Source organism: Anabrus simplex, chromosome 7 (assembly GCF_040414725.1).
Source record: "Anabrus simplex isolate iqAnaSimp1 chromosome 7, ASM4041472v1, whole genome shotgun sequence".
NCBI classification, from domain to species: Eukaryota; Metazoa; Arthropoda; class Insecta; order Orthoptera; family Tettigoniidae; genus Anabrus; species Anabrus simplex.
The window spans coordinates 173,948,981-173,975,528 of record NC_090271.1 but is presented as its reverse complement, the minus strand read 5'-3'; the positions used below and the strand labels follow the sequence as shown (position 1 = coordinate 173,975,528).

The following is a 26,548-nucleotide window of genomic DNA, read 5'->3' as shown; positions in this document are numbered from 1 at the left end:
CATACTGATGATTGAACCAGTTGTGCTGCCATTCATTCACAGTACTCACGGGGATGTTTTCCAATCGGATAATGCTCGTACTCATACTGTTGTTGCCACCCAACATGCTCAACAGGGTGTCAACTAGTTGTCTTGGTCTGTGAGATCACCAAGGCCTACCGCCCGTTGCGCACATTTGGGGCATATGGGACGACAAGTCTAGCATTTGCATGCTTGCATCGAAAATCATGGGGACTATAGCGGTTATTAATGTATCACCATATCACATGTCTTCTTGTGCATACCCAGAAACTTTTAATCAAATAAATATGTTATCTAGACAGTTGCCTAGCCTATATTACATTCCTCTAAATTAATGTCTTCTTGATATTGGGATCTCATTATCCACCAATATATATGATATACCGAATGAGTGGCTGCATGTTTCGGATCACATAGCTGTTGGCTTGCATTCTGGAGGTAGTGGTTTCAAACCCCAAAGTCAGCTGCCCTGAAAATGGTGGTTTCCCATTTTCTCACCAGGCAAATGATGGGGCTATACTTTAATTAAGGCCACATTCACTTCCTTCCAGCTCCTAGCCCTTTCCTCTCCCATCTTCGCCATGAGACCTATCTGTGTCACTGTGACGTAAAGCAAATTGTGTGTAAGAAACTGAGTCCTGTATATATATATATATCTAAATGGTGCAATGCATAAATATATATCTCTCTGTCTGCCTATCTGTCTAGCTGTCTATCTATTAATTTATCTAATTTTTCTATTCACTCACTTACTTTGTGCCTTATGCTATCAGGTGCATCCGGAACTCTTTCATATCATTATTGTGTGATGCTTATTGGGTAAGAATGATGGGGAAAGTCCCTGTCCTGAATAGGATTTAACATTTAGAAAGTGATGAAATTATTAATGCAGGATAGGGTGTGTTAAATGGATGTATCAAACCAGTCTAGACCTCTAAATCTAGCTGCTACAATGAAAGCTTTATATAATTTTTATATTAATTGTATGATAAAACTTTTAATAAACCCTTTGCATTTAGGAGCATATATAATAAATTATATTGAGTGGTCTTTCCTTCTTATTAATCACTACCTTATGTAATGCCAGCCTGCATATACACTGACTTAGCAAATGGGATAGTCACCTAATAGCGTGTGGGGTCGCCTCTGGCCCTGCGAACTGCAGTGAGACGCCGTGGAAGTGAGTCGACAAGTCCCTGGTAGTCCTCTGGACGCAGCTGACACTAAATTGTTTGCAGCGCAGCCGCCAATGCTGGTCTGTTCATGGGTGCAGGATCCATGGCACGGAGCCTGCGTTCCAGGACATCCCAGATATGCTCGATAGGGTTCATATCGGGGCTCCTGGGTGGCCATGGCAGTCGTTTGACCTCCGTTGCATGTTCCTGGAACCTTTACCGGGCGGCGCGTTATCATCTTGAAACACCGCAGAATCGTCTGGGCGTTGGAAGGCCAAAAATAGGTGGAGATGGTCTCCGAGCAGCTCAACATACCGCGTACCATTCAAACTCTCTTCCAGAACAACTAGGGGGCCCATTCCATACCAGGAAAATTCACTCCAGACCATAACAGACACACCAGCGCCCTTGACCACATCTTTGAGGCAGGCGGGATCCATCGCTTCATGTGGTCTGTGCCATACATGGTGCCTCCCATCGGCATGGTGCAGTTGAAATCGTGATTTGTTCAACCGTATTACGTTACGCCATTGTTCCAGTGTCGATCCCTGGTGACTGGCGACAAATGCGAATCGTGCCCGATGACGTTAGGTTAACAGTGGCACCCATGTGCGGCGCCGCCTCCCATACCCCATAGAACCCATGTATCTACGGATTGTCCCCTGGGAGACATGTCCAGCACGGCCTGTGTTGAATTGAGCCGTGATTGGTTGCACGGTTGCCCGTCTGTCACTATTGACAATCCGTCTCAGATGTCACCGGTCATGGTCATCGAGGGTGGCTGGACGGCCGGTCATACGTTTGTTGTGGACGGTGACGCCTGCATTCAACCATTCACGATACACCCTGGACATGGTTGATCGTGTGAAGCCGAATTCCCGCACTTCCCATCTGTCAGGCACCGACCACCATACCCCGTTTGAACGGTGTCAGCTCACAACGACGTTCCATGTTACACCTGTCACATGCACAGCCACTGCTCATAAGGTCTCCTATACATCTGCCGCTGTCACAGGGTGTGTGTGGTGCGCAGACAACATACCTGCGCATCAGTGCTCCGCTATCCCATGACATTTGCTCAGTCAGTGTAGTTTGTAACAATTCTGCTATTCATAAGACTTTTGAAACTTGAAAATATTGAGTTTTATTGTGGAAACATGCACTGATTGGTTACTTTGCATATTGTTTTCTTAGATGGTATCGTGCTCAAGTCTTGAATGTACAAGAAGATGCTGTAGATCTTTTCTTTGTTGATTATGGTGACAAGGCTACTGTACAGAAAGCTGATATTTCTTCAATTCCTGAGAGCTACCTTACACGGTTACCTTTCCAGGTAGGATATTATAAATTCTATATAATTTACTTGCACATAATCTGTATCTTGCACATTTATTATGATGTGAAGTGTTTATTACTACTACTACTACTACTACTGCTGCTGCTGCTGCTGCTGCTGCTGCTGCTGCTGCTGCTGCTACTACTACTTTTTAGCAAAGTCTGGTTAATTCGTCTAGTTCATGGTTTTGGTATTTGTATTCATCTGAACACACACATTCATTTATATGCAATAGTGATTACATCCCTCCATGTAGGATTGGTGTCAGGAAAGGCATTCTGCTGTGAATCTGGGCTTAATCTACATTAAGTGTCATTTCAAAATTTAATGGGATAAGACCAGGAAGAAGAAGTGCTGTTGAAATGTTGTCCCTATCCTTTGAAAACTTTCTTGTAACTGCCACTATCAGAGAAATTTGAACTGAAATTATGTGTCTGTGTTCATTGTACTTCGAATTCTGAATAGCAACTTGATGACATTTTCATAATAGGTAATTAATGAGATTTGAAATATATTTCTGTTTGATTACTGAGATGGTCCAAAGAAAATAGAGAGAATGGTTGGCATGAAAGGATACTGTAAGATAAACAGAAAAAGAATCCCAACAGTGTGTAAAAATGAAAAAAAAAAAGAGCACACATTTGAGTGGAATAAATATCAATCATCAATCAGTCACCATTGATATGTTGCCCAGGTGGCCGTTACTCTACCAGTTGTTTATGTTGTCTATTTTCGAATGATTTCAAATAAGTTGTATATTTATCAAACATCTGCCTTGGTAAATTATTCCAATCCATAATTCCCTTTCATATAACTGAATATTTGCTTCAGTTTGTCCTCTTCAGTTCGTACTTTAGCTCCATATTCTTTACTACTTATAAAATCTTGATTCAAACTTATTTGTCTACTAATGTCATTCCACGCTATCTCTCCACTTATTTTCTTATTAAAAGGATTTATTAACCACCTAATCAATGCATTGGCACGAACTGATTGTCATTAATTCATGTAGGACTAGTTTTGACCGCTGAACTGGTTATCTTCAGCTACTTTTTGACAAGATAATCTAAGAAGGACATAGCAATAAGTCTTCCAAGAAAAACACTATTCTGCTATGTTAAAATTAAGGGATATCTGAGCATTTTTAGATATCTTGTAGAGGCGAAAAATTTAATAATATTATCTCTTCCTTAGTCCACTTAACAGGACTGTATCTATAAATATCATCAATTTCATGTGCATGTTCATATTATACTATTTTTTACATACCAGTGGAGTGATAGTGTTGATTTTCATATTAATAATTGTTCATCAAGATTGAAGATCCATACCTAGACTACACATAGTACTGAATGATTCCAGTGTGTATGTTTTGCTCTTTACTAAGTGTGTTTATAACTTTTGAAGATTCGTGGTCCTAGTTGACCTCTGAATAAGATATTTTATTTCAGCATTGCTGTGTCCTACTTAGATTCTCTCTTATCAAAAAAGTAGCTGAAGATGAACAGTTCAGCAGTCGGAACTAGTCCTAAATGAATTAATCACAGTCAATTTATGTCAATGTATTGATGAGGTAGACAATAAATCCTTTTAATGAGAAAAGAAGTCATATCCATCAATACGGACCTTAAAAATGAAGTTCTTTGGTTATCTCTTCACTTAGTTGAGCAGCTCATCTGCTTACTCCCAGGTTTCCTCAGCCGAAAATTTGCAACATTTTCATAATACAAAATAAAATTCGGGAAACTCAATCGTCAAAAATGACCAGTACTTTGGTCCAGTGCGGCATAGGCTCATCAGTTGCATACCACTTCTTTCCAAGACACTGGCTGGCTAGCATGCTGGTAGCAACACCATTGCAAGCTATACCTAAGGTAAGCACAATGCAGTGCCGACGTACTAGGGGACAATTGCATCTCCACTTGCTATATATGCCCTACCGGGCTAGAATAACTCATAATACTCCTTATTTGTCAGGGTTGCTGCAGTGACAAAAACCCATACTTATCAGTTCAACAGCAACAGGAAATCAGACTATAAAATACCAGCCCTGATAGACAGTAGCAGCAATTGGGAATTTGAAGTGGGGTGCAAGAAAAAATGCATAAACGACCAAAAGTAGCCAGGTTTGTGGGATATAGCGTAGGGAAGGGTGTTGGAGGGTATATGCAATTTTAAAAAAAACACAGAGCTGCAAATGGGTAAGTTTTTCTATGGTCTCTGAGCAAATTTTAACAGAGAGGTAAAGGTACTCTAACTATTAACTTAAGTGCGGTAATAATAATATTTTGAGATTTTGATTCAATACTAGAAAATAAAAATTTAACAAAATAACAAAACATCGTCGGCTGTAAATCGATCCGAGTATGTATAAGTTCTTCCTGCATAAAGTGAGCCATTCAGCTCAGTTTATGGATGTGTTTGCGATGACTAAACAGACCAATCTTGGCATAAAACATACACCCACACAAATCACACTGAATGGATGCAGGAGAGTGGGGTTGATATTGACAGAGCTTGCTTTTTTGTCGCTTGGCCTCTTGATGCCTGCGGCATTCTCTTTTGAACAAGTTGTGGGGGTGGATGTAGTGTTCCGCCACAGTGAACGGTCCACAGCACATTCTTCCCATGTCAATATTTATACCAGTTGTCTTCATGATGTGTTTCAGCTGGTCCTTAAAACGCTTAAGAAAGGCTCCACGAGATCTACTACCGGAGCACAGTTCACCATAAAGAATTTTGGTGGGGAAGCCTGGCACTCATGCGGTGAACATGGCTTAACCATCTCAGTTGATGAGTGATGATTGTTGCCTCAATGCTATTTAGCTGCGCTTTGTTGAGAACTGCAGTGTTGGTCACATAATCCTCCCATATTCAAGAAGTATCTCATTTTTTTTGGTAAAAGCGCTCAAGATTTGTGATATCACGGTGATAAAGTACAAGTTTCACAGCCATACAGTAGTGTAGAGATGACAACAGCTTTGTACACCATGAGTTTGGTATGCAGTTTTAGGTCGTTATTCATGAAGACTCTGTGTATTAACCATCTGAATGCTGCATGAGCAGCTGCAATTCTTTTATCAACATCTTGTTTCCAGGTACACTGTGTAGACAAGATTCTTCCAAGACATGAAAAGTGATCAACCTTCTGCAGTGTTGTGTCTAAAATGGAGATACTGAACTCAGGAAGAGTTAATCCTGGGGCAGGTTGTGCAAGTACCTTCATTTTTTTCACATTATGGCAAGACCAAAGTGATCACATGCAGTTTTAAAGCAGTTGACTGACTGTTGTAGTTCTGCAGGTGTTAGAGCAGGAGATGCATTGTCATTGGCATACTGCAATTCTGTCACTCGGGTAACCAAAGTACGTCTTTGTGAGCATAGTCTTGCCAGATTGAAAAGGCATCCATCAAAACGAAATTTAATCTCCATGCCTAAGTTGTTTGCAGATGATTCATGCAGCATGGCAGCCATATACAGTGCAAGGAGTGTAGGAGCAAGCACACAGCCTTGTTTCAGTCCATGAGTGATTGGGAACGAATTTGATACTGAGTTACCGTGAAGAACCTGCCCAGACATGCCATTGTGAAGAACTTGAACCAATTCCACATAACGTTCAGGAAATCCAAATTGTCTCGATACTTTCCACATAGCAGATCTTGGTACTGAATCAAAGGTTTTTTTCAGATCAGAAAAAACTAAATACAGAGGCTGCTGTTGCTTTCTACATTTTTCATGGAGTTGACTAGCACAGAAGACCATACCTGTTGTGCCTCTGGAGGTTCGGAAACCACATTGAGACTTAGACAAAGTCCTCTCTGAGATAACTTGGAACCGGTTTAATAGAATTCTTGTGAGAATTTTACCTACAGCTGACAAAAGCGATATACCACAGTGGTTCCCACATGCACTATGATCGCCCTTCTTGAAGATAGTGATGATGGTAGCATTCTTCAAGTCGTCCGTTACTTCTCGAGTTTCCCAAATCAAGAGGATGAGTGTGAACAGCCTAGTCTTCAAGGGTATATCTCCATTTTATATCAGTTGCAGAGGGATGTTATCAGGACCAGGAGCCTTTCTTGGTTTTAGTTGATTGAGTGCTTTGGTGACATCTCAGTATGTAGGTGGAACTGCCATCCATGGTTGTTGAGGGCTGCTGAGGGACATTACAAAGAAAGTCCACAGCGATATTGGAGGCACGATTTAGAAGCGTAGAGAAATGTTCCTTCCAACGCTCTAAAATGTCTCCATTATCGGTTAAAATGGAGGAGTTGTCAGCAGTCTTTAATGACCCCGATGAAGATCGAATTGGACCATATATCTCCATTTGCCAACAACCAAAAAAAAAAACAGTATTACACATGTAACCAAACCAAACCCCATGGCGCAACAGCCCCGAAGGTCCTTGCCCTACTAAGCAACCGCTGCTCAGCCCAGTGGCCTGCAGATTATGAGGTGTTGTGCGGTCAGCATGACAAATCATCTGGGCTTTCTTGACTGGGAATATTACACATGTATTACAATTAAATAGATGTATGTGTGATTATATAATTAAAATCATTTAGTATTTGACTACACACGTATTTATTTGTATCAGAAGCAATACATCATATAAATTATTAATTAAGAATGAGAAATAATTAGATAGACCTAACTGGTGAAATCATACTAGAGGTTACTACACACTAAGAAACTAACAGGCACTAAAGAGACTGCTGGACTGATGAATGCAGGTGGTAAGTGGGTGAATCGTACTTTACTGTCTGTGCTCTGGGCAATAACATATACCCCTGCTACCCTTCCTCACAGCACATGCAAAGTCTCCAATACTTGCTGTGGTACTACAGTATACACATCAGTTGGCCACGACGAATGACATTTTGTGCGTATTTCCTGTAATAATTTTGTTAATCTTTATGTTGTGTTTCTTACACCTTATATCCTTTGCATAGATCGTCATTATCTCTATTAACAAGCATTTATCTTTTTCGCTTACGTTTTTCCCCCGTTTCCTAACGCACATAACCTTATCTATTTGGATTTCTTTAAAGAAGATACACGAACACAGCACTACTCCGCGAGTAACGAACGCTACTTCTGTAGTAGTAACTAAAAGAGTAAATTGTACTTCAACTCTCCGACGTTACTTCCGGAGTAAATAACTCCCGTAGTAATTTACTTCTGTAGTATGGACTTCTTTAGTAAACACTACTTCCGTAGTAATTTACTCCAAGATGGTGCAAGCCACCCATAGTATTTAAAATGCCCTGCGATTTGAATGGTGGATCCCAGCATTTTATCACTCTTACAGGAGAAGCAATAGAAACCCACCAAAGCAACATAACAAAATCAAATGCAAAACTAAAGGAAATGAACATAAAGAAAATCATAAATTTGTGCACCTAAGTTACATATCCTAGGGCAGATCTGTGCCTTAAAGAACAAGTCTGCGTGCAAAAAAAATAAAATAAAAAATGATGTTCCATAACGAGAAATCAAAAGGTGGGCACAACAGAGGGCAGTAAACCAGACAATGCAAAAGATAAGCTAATGATACAGGTGTACAAGATATAATATGTATTGGTAATTTATTTAATATCAGCAATAAATAAAAGAATGCGTACCTGCCAGCTTTCCCGATCAGGAGACTCCTTATTTCCCTCAGTTTATCCAATTATTTCTCCCGCTTGTAGCTAATTTTTTGGTGAACTTCAAACATTTGTTTTAAAATCCCACCATTTCAGCCTTGTACGTCAGTAGCCAGAAGTCCTTCGCTCATTGGCTGCTTTCAAACTAAATATTCTCATGCTTCACTCTCCATTTTTTTCCCCCAAGACACGCACACAGGTCGATGTTCACTTATGTGTATTATTACTCTTAGTTCATTATTATATCATTCATTAGATGATCCATCAGAAAGGAGAAAAACAGGCGTCAAAAGGGACAAAGGGGGCCGAGAAAATCACTTATGAATCTCCGTGGCTGGAAACCACGAGATTGCACGCATCAACAGTCAAGTAAGCAGAAGAATAAAAGGAAAACTGGAAATGAGAAATAAAATGCCGGCCATCAAAAATAAGTCAGACAAAAGGCCTGATCAGGTACGAGTAAAACCAGAGGTGCAATATGAAAAAAAATCACATGAATTAATAAGGGCAAAATATACATGATATAGTGCGGCTTCTGTTCCATCCATCCAATCCATACATACAACACCCATGCACGCACAACCTCATCCACCCGAATACAATAATAAATATGTGGCGCAAGGCCATCGGTCCGTCCCAAGGGCAATTACACACACAACGGTCTCCCCATCAAGCCGGGTTACCAAAACAGTTTGCCTCAAGATAAGGGGCACAGTATTTTGTAGAAATGAGAATCATCGAACACAATGTCAATGCGATCCATAAACTAAGACACACGAGGTGGTAAGGTCACAATTCGTACAGATCCAATATATAGAGGTTCTGACACGAATGACCAACACTCATGTAATTGAAGAATAAACGTAGAGGCACATAAATTTGAAGCAATGGGACCATACATCAAATACGCAAATAACTCGCCCAAGACATCTGCACACACACAGCTGTGCGCTCAAGGACAGAACAGCATGCACCAAAGAGGTAAAATAAAAATGAACGTACCATAAAGATAGAATTAAATGTACGTACCTGAGAAATATAAAGGAACAATTAAAATAGTCATATAGGGAAAATCATAGTTTAAATCTGCTAAAAACGTTCTGATAGGTCAGAAAAGCAGTTTGTTTAAACTCCTCGATTCCATTTAAAAAAAAAAGAATAACTATCATTACATCATTACGACAGGAAGCAAGGCCTGGAAATTAAAGATGGTGTAGAACTGCCATCTGACAATAAAACTAGGAAACATTGACTTTTATAAAGCGACCGAATCAAGCATAAGTAAAACAGATATACAGGTTCGAGTACGAACGAGAACACGAGTAATGAATAACGTGCCATGAAAAATGGCGCATTATCTGACTGCCCCCTCCCCATTGAAATGTGCCGAATCTGGGTGATCAGGCAAGTAGACACATTTCAATGAGTGGTATAAAACTTATTTCTAAAGGCGCTCGCCTAAGATAGCCTTAAGTACCATACCTTAAAACCTACTAAAATACAAAGTTACATAAAATGGTGTTCAGTAATCACAGAAAGACGAAATTAAACAGTTCCACAGAAGGGAGGTCCATGCGCTAAACACTAAGCGAATTAAGGGCTAATCATATCAGTCTTCATCGTAGTGTCTTTGCAGTAATCAGTAGACAAGACTATTGAACGTTCGCAACTAGATGATAGTCCTGACCGTGGGAAGTCCTGTCATTTCTACACCATTTTCATGAGATAATATGAGCTTGTACCTCAGTGCCCTGCTCTCTTTTCCATTACATTTGTACACTTAGTTCACATTGCGAGGTCTCCATAGTTCAGTATACATTTCGTACAATTTGCTGCAAATGGAGAAATTTTATGAAGTGCAAGCATAGCATTTTTATTTTTACCTACCGTCATCAAATTGAGTTAAGTTAGTTCAAGCAATTTAAGAAGTGGGTACTAAGGTCACGTGCGCTGTTGGTGATAAACTTTTAACAGGAACACGTGACTTTTGGACACTTGCTTGGTACCAACTTCTTCGAGTAGAGCAGTAACAGGTCCAAAGAATCGAACCATTTGATTGGGTTTAGACCATCGAGGACACAATTTTGTAGCCGTTTGATTAGCCGCAGAGCTGATGGGAAATACCCTCGTGACTACGAGGTCTCCAACTTTCAATGAATTCTTTACCCTTCCACGATTGAACTGGGCAGCAACTCGATCATGGGCTTTCTTCAGGTTTTCCAGTGCTTCTTTCCATCTGGTTTCCACGTCTGCTTTCTGGAAGGACGGGACAAGTACCCTATATCCCACTTTAACTGTAGAGGATCGGCCACGTCTCTCCCTAAAAACAGACTTGCATGCGAGTGCTGGTGCGACTCATGCACCACATTATTGAAGGCTAAAATAAGAAAAAAGGTAAATTAGTATCCCAACAATTTTGATTATCACTGTGGAAAGCGCACAGACAGGACTTCAAATTTCGGTGGAATCTTTCCACATGAGACCCCTGAGGATGATGAGGACTCAGAAACACATAATTGACCCCCCATTCAAAGCAAAAATTACGGAATTGGTGGCTGCTAAAGGTGGAGGTATTGTCAGAGACCAAAATTTTAGGTGGCTCGTACACCCCAAATATATGTTGAGATAAAATTCAAATAGCTGTTTTTGAGTTGATCAGGCAAACAGGAAACAAACACACAAATTTCGAGAAGGCGTCGATCATGGAAAAAATCCCAATATGATTGGATTTTGATTTGACAAGGGGACTGAAATAATTGACAAACAATTTTTCTTATTACATGTTATAAATCTCATTTTTGGTCCGTATATCAAATTTACAGTTCAAAAATAGTAAAGGTGTTCCTTAATCCACCTATTCAATACTTTAATTTCCACTTATAGTGGTTACAAAAACAGACTATCTGTTGCTGAATTACTCTCTAGAGTTGGCAATACTGATATGTAGGAACCTGAGCACAGCACGCAAGAATGAGATTGACAATCGATATACATGCCACGATATGCAGGTTTCAATAAACATCGCACATGTGCCTGCATTTGTTGTATTATTAACCCATTCCGGTCTTGGCCTTAATATCCCTGACAAACGTTTTGGGCATGGCATTTTTAAGGATTTAAAGAGATGTTATATCTCTGTACCTATTCTTTTTTCTTTATGCTTGTTTGAGCATCTAGTTTTGAAAATGTTGTTTTTTTTCACATTAGCTGTCACTTGAGATTTTAAAATTATTTATATATTATAAATATATGGAAAATATATATATAAGAATGGAAAAATCAGACAGATTACTAAGTGAGTACAGTTTGATGAAATACTGTCATATTTACCCTGTTTTGATAATGTAAAGTAAAGTGTGATTCCAATTACAAAACAATAACAATAATGAAACTGATATTAAATGAATTTGTTCAATAATAACACTAACGAAAATGGAAGCTCTTATGAAATTTCACTTATATATTTTTATGTGACGATAGTGGCTCGGAAGGTGATGTTAGTGAAGATGCTCGGAGTGAAGATGATATCGAAAGTGTGTAATTATAATTTTATGCACGAATGGAAATATTATTGGCATCCGAATATGAATTCAAAACATCACCTTGCATTTATTATGATTGGAATTCTTTTTGCACCGCATGTTCCCATGGGTTTTATATTTGCATGAATAAGAATACCTGCATATTAGTAAAGTTTTCTGTTTATCTAGATATGAGGGATTATGATTACGTAGAATATCAAAGTGCAGTGGCTCCTTTGTTATCCCTTTCAGACCGTGTACGCACAATTGTGCGGGTTCGTATTATTTATTTATGTGTGAGCTTATTTGACGTTTTCTTGGCGCCTAAAGCCAAATCCGTCAAATTCTCAGCTTTGTGCTTTCCACCTCAGAAGCAAGGAGTCATCAAGGAAATTACATGTCACCTGGAATGGAACCTTCTTGGAACATTTTTTCACCCCAAAGTACCTAGGGGTAAAGCTGGACCGCTCCCTCACTTGCAGAAAACACTGTTCCAACATCAGACACAAAATCAGTGCGAGAAACAACATCCTGAGGAAGCTGAGAGGTACAAACTGGGGTGGAAAGCCACAAGTTTTTAGAACCATTCCATTGACTCTGTGTTACTCTGCTGCAGAATACGCATCCCCTCTGTAGTACAGTTCTTCCCATGCTAAGATGTGGACCCTGCCCTGAATGGAGCTTGTAGGTTAATCACAGGATGCCTCAAACCTACCCCTGTTGAGAAGCTATACTATACCTCCAAGTATTATTCGCTGAGAAGTCGCTGCGGATCAAGAACAACTGAAGGTTCAGAACGTTGAAGCTCGCCCTCTGTTTGGTCATCAACAATCTCAATCTAGGCTGAAATCCAGGGTAAGTTTTCTCCAGACATCAAAGCCCTTGAAAGGACCACCAGATAAGGCAAGACTTTCCTTGTGGAAATCTAAACAGTGAGACTGCATGGAGCTGCATGAACATCTCCTGGCTGGCTGTTTGGAGTTCACTTAACTTATTAAGAACTGGTGTCGGCAGCACTAAGTCCTCACTTAAGTTTTGGGGCTTCACATCAGAGGACAACAAGTGTGACTGCGGTGAAGAACAAACAGTGAACCATATGTACCAATGTCCTCTCTGCCCGTTTTCATGCTCAGAGCAAGATTTAATGCTTGCTGATGACATTGCCCTAGATGTGGCTCAGTTAAGAAAAACACCATCTAGGTGTACATTAAATTTGGCCAATTTCCTGTGTTTGTTAATTTTTGTAAATAGTTTAATTGTTATTTTAACTGTATATATTAAGTATGCTTCTGACACGAGTAAATGAAAATAAAAGCACTACCATTGTTCTTTGCATAATATCACAGGCACGCGATGCAATATGTTAATCTATGCATTTGCTGAGTAATGGCATCTAAATGCATGATTGAATCACACTTTGGAGCACGAGTTCATATAGTTTTTGGAAGGCTTATCAGATGTTGATCATCCCACTCGCACACTTCCTGTAAGTGAATAGATATGGGTAATTTTTAGAAGGGAATAGGGATGGGTAAGTTTTAGCCTTCTAACCTTGTAATAATAACAGTTGGGTTTTGAGATAATAAGTGTTTAAATATATCATTGTACTCCTGTATTGTTTATACTTGTAGTGACAGTGTTCTATTGTTATTAGAAGTGTTAGTGAATTAAATGTTTGTATTACAGTGAAGCCATCATATGTACAAAGCTAAGGAATCAGCATAAGTATTCAACTATTTCAGTGATTCTACATTGTAGTAATGCACTAAATATTTTAGGAAAAACATGTTACAGTTACGAATGTTCCGGAAAGTTATGTGAAAATTGGTATATTTCATCGGGTGAGCCTGGAGACACAGGAAGATGTCAAATAGACCATTATTTTTTAGGAGAGATTTAGAAACCAAGACTTTCCCAGGAGCAGACGTGGACTCTGTCCACAACTTGTTGGTCATAAATGCTATTTGAAGTTGAAGAAATTGAAGAAAGGAAGGAATGTAATGAGAGGGGATCTAGAGAATTTGAATGAAAAGAAAGAGAGGAATTGTTTCAAAGAACTTGTTTTACTAGGACTCAACCAAAAGGCTAAAGGAAACACAATAAAGGAAGAATAGATAATCATGAAGTCAGTAGAGCTGCTGAAGGAAGGTTAAGAAGAAAGGAAAGACCAACTAAGAATCAATGGATAACTCAGGAGATACTAGATCTGATTGACAAACAATGAAAACAATAAAAGTACGAGAATGCAAAAAATGAGGATGAGAGAAAAGAATACAGGTGATTAAAAGTGAAGTGTATAGAAAGTGCAGGACTGGTAAGGAAGAATGGCTGAAAGAGAAGTGCAACGATGTTGAATGTTGTAAGGTCGTAGGAAAGGTTAATGCAGCTTACAGGAAAATCAAGAAAACATTTGGAGAAGGGAAACCCAAGTCTATCAATATTAACCCATTCAACTTATTTGACGTGACGTTCACACGGGCATTGACCAGAGCTTAAATGACAAGACATTCGTTCGCCGCGTCGAGTCTTATGTACTAAGTTATATTTAATGTTGCCATTGATGCTTTCACAGCCCGTACTTATAGACATGATACTGTATATGCTTTTGGGCTTACGCCGTGTCAAGAAAATAAGGTGATATTCTGTACGTTTCGCAGAGAACTGTGCTCTGCGTCATCAGAAGAAAATCTCGACTGTCCTCGAGAAACTTTCACCTTATTTTCTTGATCCAGCATAAGCCCAAAAGCCTATACAGTATCATGTCTGTAAGCTTATATTTAGTCTCCCCTGCAAGGATTTCCCTTTTGCACACTCCTACGAATAGAACAGGATGAAAAAAATAGGTCCAAAACTTTCTCTGGACAGTCGAGATTTTCTGATACCATATATAATAGTAGACGGTATACTACCTGCGACTATCTGGCCGAGGGTCAAGTGACTGTTACCTAACTTGACACCCAACAGTCAGAGGAATCATCCCTCTGGAGATTGACGAAGCCTTTTTGTAGGAAGTGAGATATAAATTATCTAGAAAGGAAAATGTGGTCAGTTGTTTGGATTGCAGAAGCAGATCTCGATCCCAACGGGAGATAAAATTGAACTTTCTCCTGTAAACAACAACTGTACTTCAGTGAAGCAGTCTGTACTCCTGACAAGGGGACCGATGATACAATTTCGCTGAGAGGATGAGGAGACCATAAAACAGCTATGTACGAAAATTTACCTGCCATTTCAAACTGGAAGGTGTCGAAATTTTGATTCATAATCCGTGTGACTACGGAGCTGCTGGACAGTCCTTGCATCTTGTTGGTGCAGCACGATGTGGAGTGGAATTGTAGTTGTGCTGGAGAGAGATGAAACGAACTGGCTAATTACCACGCGCCAAGGTCACTTTAATGTTAGGGAACGAATGTGAAACCTAAATGAGATCTGTTAGTTGCATGATATAAATGTAAATATTTTTGGCAGCATGTGCAACAAAAATGCACTTTATGGCCACACTGTTCTTCACAGATTTTATTATTTGAAGGTGATATGTTGCAGGCACGTCGAACTCGGGAAGTTGTGTAATTGGTTGCAAACTATTTTAATCATGTCCTTGAACCGTCAGGAATCTAACATGAGCAAACACTTGTCTTCCACAAATGGAAAGAAGGCTTCTTTAAACCAGTACAGTACTTTCTTTCCCATTTTCACTGATTTTGTGGCTGTTACAATTATATTTTCAGTATGGAACTTTTCAGTGAAAACTCTTAGGACCAAAAGATCCAGTTGCCTCTGTGGTATAATGAATAATTTTGGGAAAAGAGTACTGGCCATATTAACAGTAAGCATAATTGTGTATGAATGGGGGGAATGCACTAACTGTTTGACCAACAACTTCTGTATTTTCTTCACCAACAGGTGATAGAGTCTTTTCGCTTTCAGTTCGTGCACGAAATCGCTCTATTGTATTTTGAAGGAGGGCAGCAATCTAAAAGTCGCTCTGTAGCTGCTTTCACAAATTTCTTTGTGACCTTTATATTATTTCCTCTTCTTCTTGCAGATATGAATGTGATAAAAATTTTGTGATTTTTCTACTTTTGATTCAGTACTTGTTCTTAAAGCAACTCAACCAACCCGTGGATGTGTTGAAATTACTTCGTCCCATTGAAGTCTCTCTTGAAATTTCCAAGGCCCACAGTTGCAGGTCTTCATTGCAAACATTCTGCTTCAACCTTCTTCCTTCTGCTAAGCAAGAAAATACATTTTTTATACATCAGTTTACTGTGTTCAACAGGACTTACCTACGTAGATTCTAACTGGTTCTTTCACAGCTGTCGTAATGATGTCACCATACAATTTTTGCAAAGAGTGGTTAATGGAAGCCACTTCTTACCCCCATTATTTAACTATAAATGTATGGTTTCCTCTTGTATGCAAGATCTACAGTGTGTTTTATTTTCTTCTGTGAACTGGAAATATATTTTTATGAATAAAACATCTGTTTCATTATTGTAATTTATTTCAGGATGACCCAATAAATGCACATACATACTGTACCGGGAAAAAGAATGTTTGTCTTTGAGGCCACTGACACTAGCTTGAAGAGCATGGAATATTTCTAAGGGGGGTGGTACGTAAACATTGGAGTTGGTACAGAGAGGGGTATTAGTTCATTGAATTTATAGTCCTTTGAAAATTTGGTTTTATTCTTCATTGGAAACAAATTCATATTACCTTTTATACAAGTTGAGTAGAAGCATTGTAACAGGCTGGAATCTCTGAACTCCGGGATGGTTATTGGGCACGGCCTGGTCAGGAACCACGCCCATCCTGGATGTGAAGTTCTCAACGTTCTAGAATTTCTCGAATTTCTGGAGGATCTGGAAGTTCTTGCATTTCTAGGTGCAAAGATTGCTGGGTTCGATCTCACACGATAATACTGAGAGGTGAGGCGTTACGCACACACAAGTCCCCCATTTGGCATTCAACTCACTTGTAGCACTGTTAAATTAACATTGACTTTTAAATACTGCATTCATTCATTCATTGCAAGTGGGATATGTCAATGAAATTGACACTCGAATCTTGACTCAAACACCTCATTGAATCACAAAGGTTAATAAATTATCACTTGAAAGTAAAACAATTGAACTGAATATCTGACCACATGTCGCATTTCAGACAAATTGAAACTTGGGAAAATTTTGTAGAATTTACTATGTCTAGTTCACAACGTAAGTTCGCTAATATTGGCAAGTCAGACTGGAATGTTCTATTAGATCACTAATGTTTATCATTACTGTTTCTAAATTTCTGACTTCATCAAATTTATAATTAGAACACAATGTTGAGCGGAATATTCACAGTTTGTGCAAGTTCAGGGCATGTTAGCATGTTCGTGATAAATTAAGCGAATTTAATGTCACTCGAAAATGTCCTATACTGTCGGTAAATAATTGTCAAAATTACGTGCACTTAAAGACTTGTTCAGCTCTGTCTTTAAATAATAATTATTATTATAAAATAATAATTAAACTGCACATGAAGAGAGTCTGACACTGTCCGTGGAAAATTATTATAAAATAGAAATATGGCACTGAAAAATTCTATATTCTCTCGGAACTTCACGAGAGGAAAATACAAAGTCAAGTATGGCATTAATATTTTATGTTCCCACAGCTTGTTACGAAACACAAGTTCAAATGTGACACTCTGAAATATTTTAAGTCCCACAGTTTGTCGTTCAAATGTGACACTCGGAAATATTCTAAGTTCCCACAGTTGCTACAAAAAACAAGTTCAAATGTGGCACTTGGAAAATTACAACACTCACAAGAAAAATTCTATGTTCTTTCAGTTTGTTACTGAAACACAAGTCCTAATATGGCATTTGAAGAAAAATACTAAGTTCCGCTTCCACTGGAATCGAGCACTAGAGATGCAGAGTATCGTCCGGACATAGGTTCGGTCTTTCGCACTTTTCAGTGCTCCACCCATCACCCGTATCGTAGAGACAGTGGAGTATTACTGACTCGGTAGCCTGGATCGCCCTACTTTTATACCTGGAGCCGGTGAAGCATCTCGAAACGTGGATTATTATCCACCTCTATAACTACTTAAGTACATGGTAGATTTGCTCGAGAATATGGTAGATTGCATCTGTTATGATGGCCTCTACGTTGGCGGTGCAAAAATAACAATATCTTAACTCCAAATGGACTTTACGCATGGGTCAGAACATTACCATATATGGTCACGCCTTGCTGCATGAAGCCAGCTCGAGGCGGCTACGTCACAGCTGTGCACGTCAGCGAGTTTGGCGGGCTTGCCTATCCTCCACCTCGCGCGAAGTTTAACACTCATACTTTGAACTTGCTTTCACGTAGTGGTGTTTCCGGTACAAGACGTACATACACACACAATTCTAATCAACTATTAATGACCACACTTACTAATTACTGTCTATTTACAAGTCCCTCTTCCTTACGGCACAGCAGGCGGTCCGACCCGTTGCTATACGTGTGAACGGTTAATCCTTACTTTCACTTCCCCAAGTCCAGCCAACTTTCACTTCCCCAAGTCCAGCCACCTCATGCAACAGCTGTGTGTAGACCACTGGATTTGAACACAGGGTTACGGGCCACTCGACACATGATGCTGTTCATTGGTTCAATTCCACAGAGTGTCCAGTAATTCACACTGTCACATGAAGTGAACAACTAAACAGCTCAACACTATTCAGTAGCAGGACGACACAACAGGGTACATTAACACAGATCCATTTATCTTCACACTCATGAGAGCGGCTTCCCTTGCTGACTCGCGCCGAGCCTCTGTCCTCAGAAATACATGAACACACAGTACCGTCTCCTGTTACGTTGTCTCCAGCCAACCCACTCACTGGTCTCTCCAACACTGCAACCACCGCTCGTGGTTGAGACCTCGGTGGGACACTAGCGACAGCCAACACCTCTGTCACTCTCAGTCCAATCATTGAACCCTAACACACAGAGTCTCTCACTGACTCCACAACGGAGCCCAACACTGACTATAGCTCCACCATGGCTAGCCCTCATTTTTATAGCTCAGATGATTTGAGCCAGAATTTTCGTGAGGTGGCTAGAGGCAGATCTTTCTCGTTGAATTTCCAAAAAACTCACAGGTAAGCCAGCTGACGAGAACAATACATGGAAAGGCCGGCCCCACCCCACAAGTAGTACAATTTACATACTTCATCATATAGATCCGTATTGATACAGTTTAAAATAAGAAACAGTCTTAGGTTCAATGGTGGGAGATCCCGGGTTGTCTGAGTCACTAGCCCCTTCCTGGACATAGCGAAAGGGGCCACCACGGGGCTGGCATGTAACAGTATCTTGAACTGGTAGATGTGTCAGGTGACTGTGGTGTCACTTCCTTGGATTGACACACCTCCTGTCGTACCTGGCAATGGTGTGCTGTCTACTCCTTCAGATGTTGCAGATGATGTGTTGCTGCTTCGACTGTCACTTTTGCTATCACTATTTCTCCCCAGACTCAACTCCAAGACAATGGGATAATTTTCAGTTAATTTGATCACATATCGACACATCTCCCTTATTTCATGGGGAGAAGAGGAACATTTTTCATGCAAATAACGTTATGCATACTCTTAGATAATTAGCCAGATTCATGGGTGCTCTCTCAAAGGAACATGTTAACTGCCTGGCACAGAAAGGCCTCAGCTGATCACCAGGGCTGTCCACGTCCAGCTTATGCTAACGCGCACAATCTTATTAGACATTCCCGTGTGGATTTCAGGATCTTACAGCTCGAAATGGCAGCTAAGTTCTTGTACTTTGCTATCTTATGGTCCCTTCATCCCCTCAGCGAAGTTTCATTGTCGGTTTCGATATGACTGTATTGATAGTTGTCTTATGAGGAGCAACCTGAAGTTAAGCCTGGCAGTAGGTACAAAATGCCTCTGAGAGTGGTGACCCCACCATAATAATAGCCTGAATATAAGTATGGTATTTCTAAACTAAGAGTATGATACTTCTAAATTTGCCTCAAAGTAGGAGTACGTATCAGAAATAAAATAATTAATTACGTATATCAGGTCCAGAACAATTATACCTGTCTAATGGCAAATTACATGACACTAAATAATGTAGCTCACAAGAGTAATATGTAGGTATCCATTGTGATTCTTTGGAACGTACCCTGTATTAGTCATAGCAGTTTTTTTTTGTTTTTTTTCTGGATCGAAGCAACAATCCTCATTCAAGTCTCGTTTTCCAACGTCCATTTCACCAGACTCACTTGTGCAATCTGTCTCTCGGAAGACTACCCAACTTGAACTGACACGCACTGTACCGTGTCTTGTTCATTGTCTCGGTTAAGATGATATCACATAATTATTAACCAAACAAGTTAAATAAAGTACATATATGAAACCGATCTCCAGTATATTTGGCAGGTTGTAAAAATAAAATAAAAATTAGTACAGTACCTGGTTAGTACAGTATAATTATATCTATTAAATTAATTATGGTCCTTTCATTACAATACTTCTACAGTTTAAGACTAACAAGCTTGTCACCCTTACTTGACTTCCAGCTCTGTGCACCCTTCATCACTGCTCGCTAGTCCACCCTGTTTCCCTGAATGTGCCTGCCTAATACCCTTTTAAACAAACATCCTAACTTACACACTGATGAGAAATTGAATTAGGGTTACATGGCTAGTAGCGTGTTGCACACCTTTTTACCTTGATGATGGCAGCGATGTAGCATGGCATGGATTTCACAAGATACGGGAAGCGTCGGAAATCCGTACTGATCCATGACCTCAGCAAAGCCTCACATAATGCATGAAGGTTGGTGGGAGCAGGACCGCAGGATTCGTACATCCCTCTCGACAACATCCGAGATGTGCTGAAAAGGATTGTAGTCAAGCATCCTTCTGTCTCTGGAATATTCATCAAAGGAATAAGTCATAATTTGGGAGTTATGGACTGCTGTATTTTGTTGCAGTAGGTACAGGTCTCCTCTAGAGTGCTGGAGGCAAACAAATGGTTGGATATGACCTGATAATAAACCATGTATTTTTCATCAGTGAGGGACTTGGCACATATACCAGGGGTCCTATTTTATCCTCTGTAACTAGTACCTGTACAATGATACCACCACCATTGGCTTGAACTGTACAAGAGGGATGCTATTGCCTCATGCGCTTGGTGATGTATCTGTACCCTGCCATCGACGTGTACCAATTGATATCTTGAGTCATCTGTCAAGGATGCCTCTTTCCATGCTTCAAGGGACCAATGGCTTTGTTCTTTTTGTCATGTCCATCTTGTGATATGCAGTGAGCAGCGGTACCCTACTCAGACGATGGCTTCTGTACCCCAGCATGAGAAGTTGGTTCTGGATGCTGTAGGTGCCCACACTCTGTTTTCGTTCAACACTGAATTCTCAGTTGGTCTGCACTGTGGGCCATCTATCTGCTGTACCCAACTTGCCAATAGTGACCCCTGTCTTCAAGACGTTGTTCACCATGACAGTTGACCCCAGTGATGGTACATTCTTGGCGCGATGGTATGCGGAAAATGCCCAGTTCGTGCATAACTTCGGGTTGAATTGCTCATACGTCTGGCACCAACAGTATGGTCATGATCAAATGCACTGAGATCTCATCTCTTACCCATCCTGTGCTCAAATGTTAATCACGCAACTTGTAGGATGTCTGATGAAACAAAAAACATTAAACCACAAGCTAACTTGTTTACAAGAAGCTAAACGTAAAGCTCGCAATCATAACATGAATACTAGGATTTCTACCCCTTCGTTGATGGACATTCCCACTACAATTAACTTATCAGACACAGTTTTCTCAGGTAGTGAAATGGATCTCTTTAATGAAGGCATAAAATATAACTTGCCTAAACCAAAAAAGATCGAAGACGTAATCACCACCATCTCCGAGACAGAGTCTAATGTTAACAAACAGATTCCCTTAGAGAAAGAAAACAGTGTTAGATACGAAATAAAAAAGAAACTACCTGCACTCGTCAATGATAGAATAACTAACAATAATTCTAACTTTTCTAAACAAAACCTAAAAACTAAAATTAATAACAATGTCATAGTAACAAAGGCTGATAAGGGCAGTACAACAGTTCTAATGAATAAACAAGATTACATCAAGAAAACCAATTTCTTCTCCAATAAAACCTACACAATAATCAATAAAAACTCAACACAATCTAAAAATACTCCTTAAAAATTCAATATTCCTACTAAATGAACAAGACTACCAGAAAATGATTACTATGAATCCGAAATTACCTACAGCAAGATCATTACCTAAAATACACAAAAAAAGATGTCACATTCAGACCAATAATCAATAACAGACACAGTCCCGCTTATAAAACCTCTCAGTTCCCCCACAAATTCTTAAGGAAACATTTTAAATTTCACAATGTAAATGCCATAAAAAATTCTATCGAACTTTGCGAAACCTTAAGCAAATTCAATTTACAACCAAACCACATTTTATATTACTTTGAAATCACTAATATGTACTCAAATATACCTGTAAATGAAACATAAAAAGCAACCTCTCCAAACACAGTGCATTAAGCAAAATTTAAATAGATGAATTCATAAATTTACTAAGATTTGTTTTACACAGTAATTACTTTATTTTTAACAACAAAATATACAGACAAGAAGGTCTAGCTATGGGAGACCCTATTTCTGGCATTTTTGCTGTCATCTACACAGACAACCTAGAATACAACAAAATAGTAAAAGATGTCAACAAACTCAGTTTATGGCTCTGGTATGTTGACAACACATTGGCAATTATCGATACCTAAACAACTTAACAGTGATAACATCCTAACGTTCCTAAATAATTTAGACAAACCATACCAATGGCGGCAGAGAGTGTGTGATGTATTAAGTGAAGTGACGAAAAAAACAAATTTATGTGAGTAATATCCACAATTCTTCAGGAAGATACTGCAGATCAGTAACATTAATAACTCAGGAAACCATTAAAACAAAATCGAATTAGCACTCAAACAGCTACAACTAAATAAATAAGATAAACAACATCATGGTGTTCGTGTGCTCCCCGTGTGGCAAGAAAATAAAAAACAATCAACAGGCTGTAAGCTTTGATAGTAAATGCGAACGTTGGTTCCACGTAACATGTGTAAAAATGAACAAAGAAACTTTCCAAAATTTCCGTAAGGAAGAACAATTCCAATGGTCGTGTAAACGTGAAGACTGCATTGCACAACGTAACATAAATGAGGTTATGGCGAACTTTTCCAAACAACTTGAAGAGTCCCTCAAAGTACTAACGGAAGAAAACAAAGAATTACAGAAATTAGGAACCTTTCTTTCCGAAAAATATGATGACCTCAAGAATGAACTAGACACTTTGAGGAAAGATAAGAAAACTGCGGAAATTGCGACAACGGCAGCCGTGAATGAGCTAGAAGACTTGAAGCAGTATCAACGCAAAAACAATTTACTAGTGTATGGAGTTCCTGCTGAAAAGGATGAAAAAGTTTTCCAGAGAGTAACTGAAGTTGGCAAGGCGCTGAGAGTCGATATAAAGCCCGAAGATATTGACGCTGCACACAGACTTCCATCCACGAAACCTGGACCACAACCTATCATTGTGAAGTTTGTTAATCGATGGAAGAAAGAAGAAATCCTCAGTAGCAGACGACAAAAAAAGACACTAAAAATGAACGAAATCAGATATAGTTTGGTTAATAACATCTATATCAACGAGCACTTAACGCCTAGGAATGAGACCCTCGCCAAAAAATTCCGCGAGCTACGGCAACAGGGGAAAATATTTGGCACATGGGTCAGGGACTGTAAAGTGTATATCCGTAAGTTCCAGGATGGTCCTTCGAGGCTAGTGGCAAACCCTGAAGTTCTGCATGAACTTGCTCACTTGAGCTGATCTAGAAACAACGAGGTAACCTTTCCTTGTGTTGTACCCACTTCAATTCCAAGCTTTCTTTACTTAATTTCAAATTTTTGTCCTTACATAACCAAACCTGGATCTGAAAACAAATTTGGTAAAGTAGACGAATTTAAATGTGAAACCCTAAATAATTATATTAAAGATAGTGTTTTAGAAAGTAGATCATGTGATTTGAAAGGCCTACACATAAATGCACAAAGCATGAAAAATAAATTTGATGATATCCAAATTATCTTAGATCAGATTAAAGAAGTAGATATTCTTGCAATCTCTGAAAATTGGTTAACCAACAAACTAACCCACGCTTTTGAAATAAAAAACTACACTTCTCATCATGTGGTAAGGGAGCAGATAGGTGGGGGTGTTTCGCCTTATGTTTCAAACAAATGGAAAAGCAAAGTCATAAATGAAATAAATAAATCTCATAGAATACTGCAAGTCATGATTACAAAAGGAAATCAAAGATATGAAATCATTACCATTTATAACCCACAGGAAAGTAACTCGCCAAGTTTTATGTTTGATCTAGAAAATATCCTAAATAGTAGTTCAGGGCATACTTCAATAATACTTGGAGATACAAATATAGACTTGCTTTCAACCTCCAGAAACAGAACTTCGTATGACAATTTAATAACAACTTACGGCTATATAACGTGTAATAACAAAAACCCAACTAGAGTAACAAAAACAAGCTCCACATTAATTGATCACATACTTGTCACAAATACTAGTAAAAGATGTCATATATTCAATATAACAAATAACTTGAGTGATCACTACCTACTGGTATGTGAAATTTCCAGTGAAAAATCAGTTCCAGTAGTACCAATAGTCAAAGATAGTGGTAAGCAATTTGTGAGGAAATGGATATAAACACTTATTATAATAAATTTATTGAGTATATTAGCACAGGAATTGAAACCAGCTCAATTTCAATAAAAAGAAAGAACCCCAAAGACATTCCCCTAAAACCTTGGGTTACCCAAGAATTACTAATACTGATTCATATCAAACATTCACTGTTTTCAAAAACTACAGTAAAAAAAAACCTCTGCAGAAGTAATTGAAGAATACAAAAGAATCAGTAATAAAATAACCAAATTGAAGACAGAGTTACAAAAAAGGTATTATGAACATAGCTTACAGAATTGCAAAAACCAAAAAGAAACATGGTATGTAGTTAATGAAGTGTTAAATAGGAAGCTTGGACATAAACATGAAATTAGCCATCTGGTGGTAAATGATGTCAGCATTACAAACACGGAGGACAAATGCAATAATCTAAATGAACTATACGTTAACGTAGCTGAAAATATAAGAAAAGGTCTTCCTGAAGATGAGCAAGTTCATGGCAGCACAACAGCTGAAAGTCAGACCAATAGTATTTTCATGTTACCAACTGATGAATGTGAAGTGCTCAAAATTATCACTTCTCTAAAAAATAAAATTTATCAGAAGACAAAGTAACCAATGTCATGTTAAAAACCTGTGTTAAAAGTTTAGTGCCATGTATTGTGGAAATTATTAACCGTTCAATTCTCAGTGGAGAAATACCCCAATTACTCAAATGTGCCAGAATTGTACCTATTTTTAAATCAGGAGATAACACAGATCCTTCCAATTACAGACCAATTAGTATATTATCTGCAATTCGGAAACTCATAGAAATGGTAGTAAAAATTAGATTGGTAAATTTTCTGTGTAGAACTAATTACTTTTCCAATAATCAATATGGGTTTCTCCCAAATAGAGGAACTTATAATGCTGTATTTGATACAGTAATAGATGTTCAAAAGACCTTGGATGAAAATAAATTAGCAGCAGGGCTACTCATAAATCTTAAAAAAGTATTTGATCTGGTTGACCACAAAATACTTCTTAACAAGTTAAAATTAGCAGGAATTAGGGGTTTAGCACACAAATGGTTCCAAAATTATTTATCAAACCGAACACAATATGTGATGATTAACGATACTAAAAGTTCTAAGCAGCAAACAAAAACAGGAGTACCGCAGGGCTCAGTACTATGTCCTATTCTATTTTTGATTTATATTAATGACATACAATCTTTAACACTAAAGGGAAAATGCAAAGTATTTGCCGATGATATCTTAATAACTTACAAAGGACTATGTGAAACTCAAATTGTGGAAGATATAAATTGTGACTTGGACAAGTTATCGTACTGGGCTTTATCTCAAAAAATGATCATAAATGTGACTAAAACAAAATACTTAATCTTTTATAAAACAGCCCATAAGATCACAGCAGCTAACACTGTTATCCTAAAGGACCAAGTAATAGAGCGACTCAACTCAAATAAGTATCTTGGTATAATATTAGACTCAACACTTTCCTGGAAAAGCAATATTGATTATGTAATCAGCAAAATTACCCCTTTCATAGGAATAATGCACAGATTAAGATACAGTAATTTTTCTCATCAACAATGGAAGGGTATATATTATGCAGTGATCCACCCACATCTAACATACACAGGCTTTATTTGGGGAAGATGTAGGAAAGATTACATTAATAATTTGGAAATCCTACAAAAAAGAGCCATCAAAATCATGTATGGATTCCCCTTCCTCAAACCATCACATGAAGTTTTTTCAGAGTCAAATATTCTGCCATTCCATAAACAAATTGCATTTTCATCAGCAGTCTTTATGTATAAGCTAGACAGGAAATTAACCCAATCTACTGTTAACTTCTCCCCTTTTAGTGAAATTCATGGATATGAAACTAGAGGATCATTAAGGATATATCCCTTTCACACTAATTCAGTAAAGTATGGAGGGAAAGGCATAGAATCATCAATGTTTAGGGAATACAATGTTTGCCTCCTGTTATAAAGAA

General features: G+C 38.7%; 1 protein-coding gene across 4 annotated transcripts in view; it reads left to right on the top strand.

Annotated features, from left to right (window-relative positions):
• The window catches only part of LOC136877431 (putative ATP-dependent RNA helicase TDRD12), an 821,384-nt gene that overhangs the window by 667,318 nt on the left and 127,518 nt on the right, over positions 1–26,548 (top strand). For all 4 annotated transcript variants that reach the window (XM_067151463.2, XM_067151464.2, XM_067151462.2 and 1 more), the window contains one exon: positions 2,391–2,529. In XM_067151463.2, the coding sequence (XP_067007564.2) occupies positions 2,391–2,529 (139 nt within the window). The remainder of the gene's footprint in view (positions 1–2,390; positions 2,530–26,548) is intronic.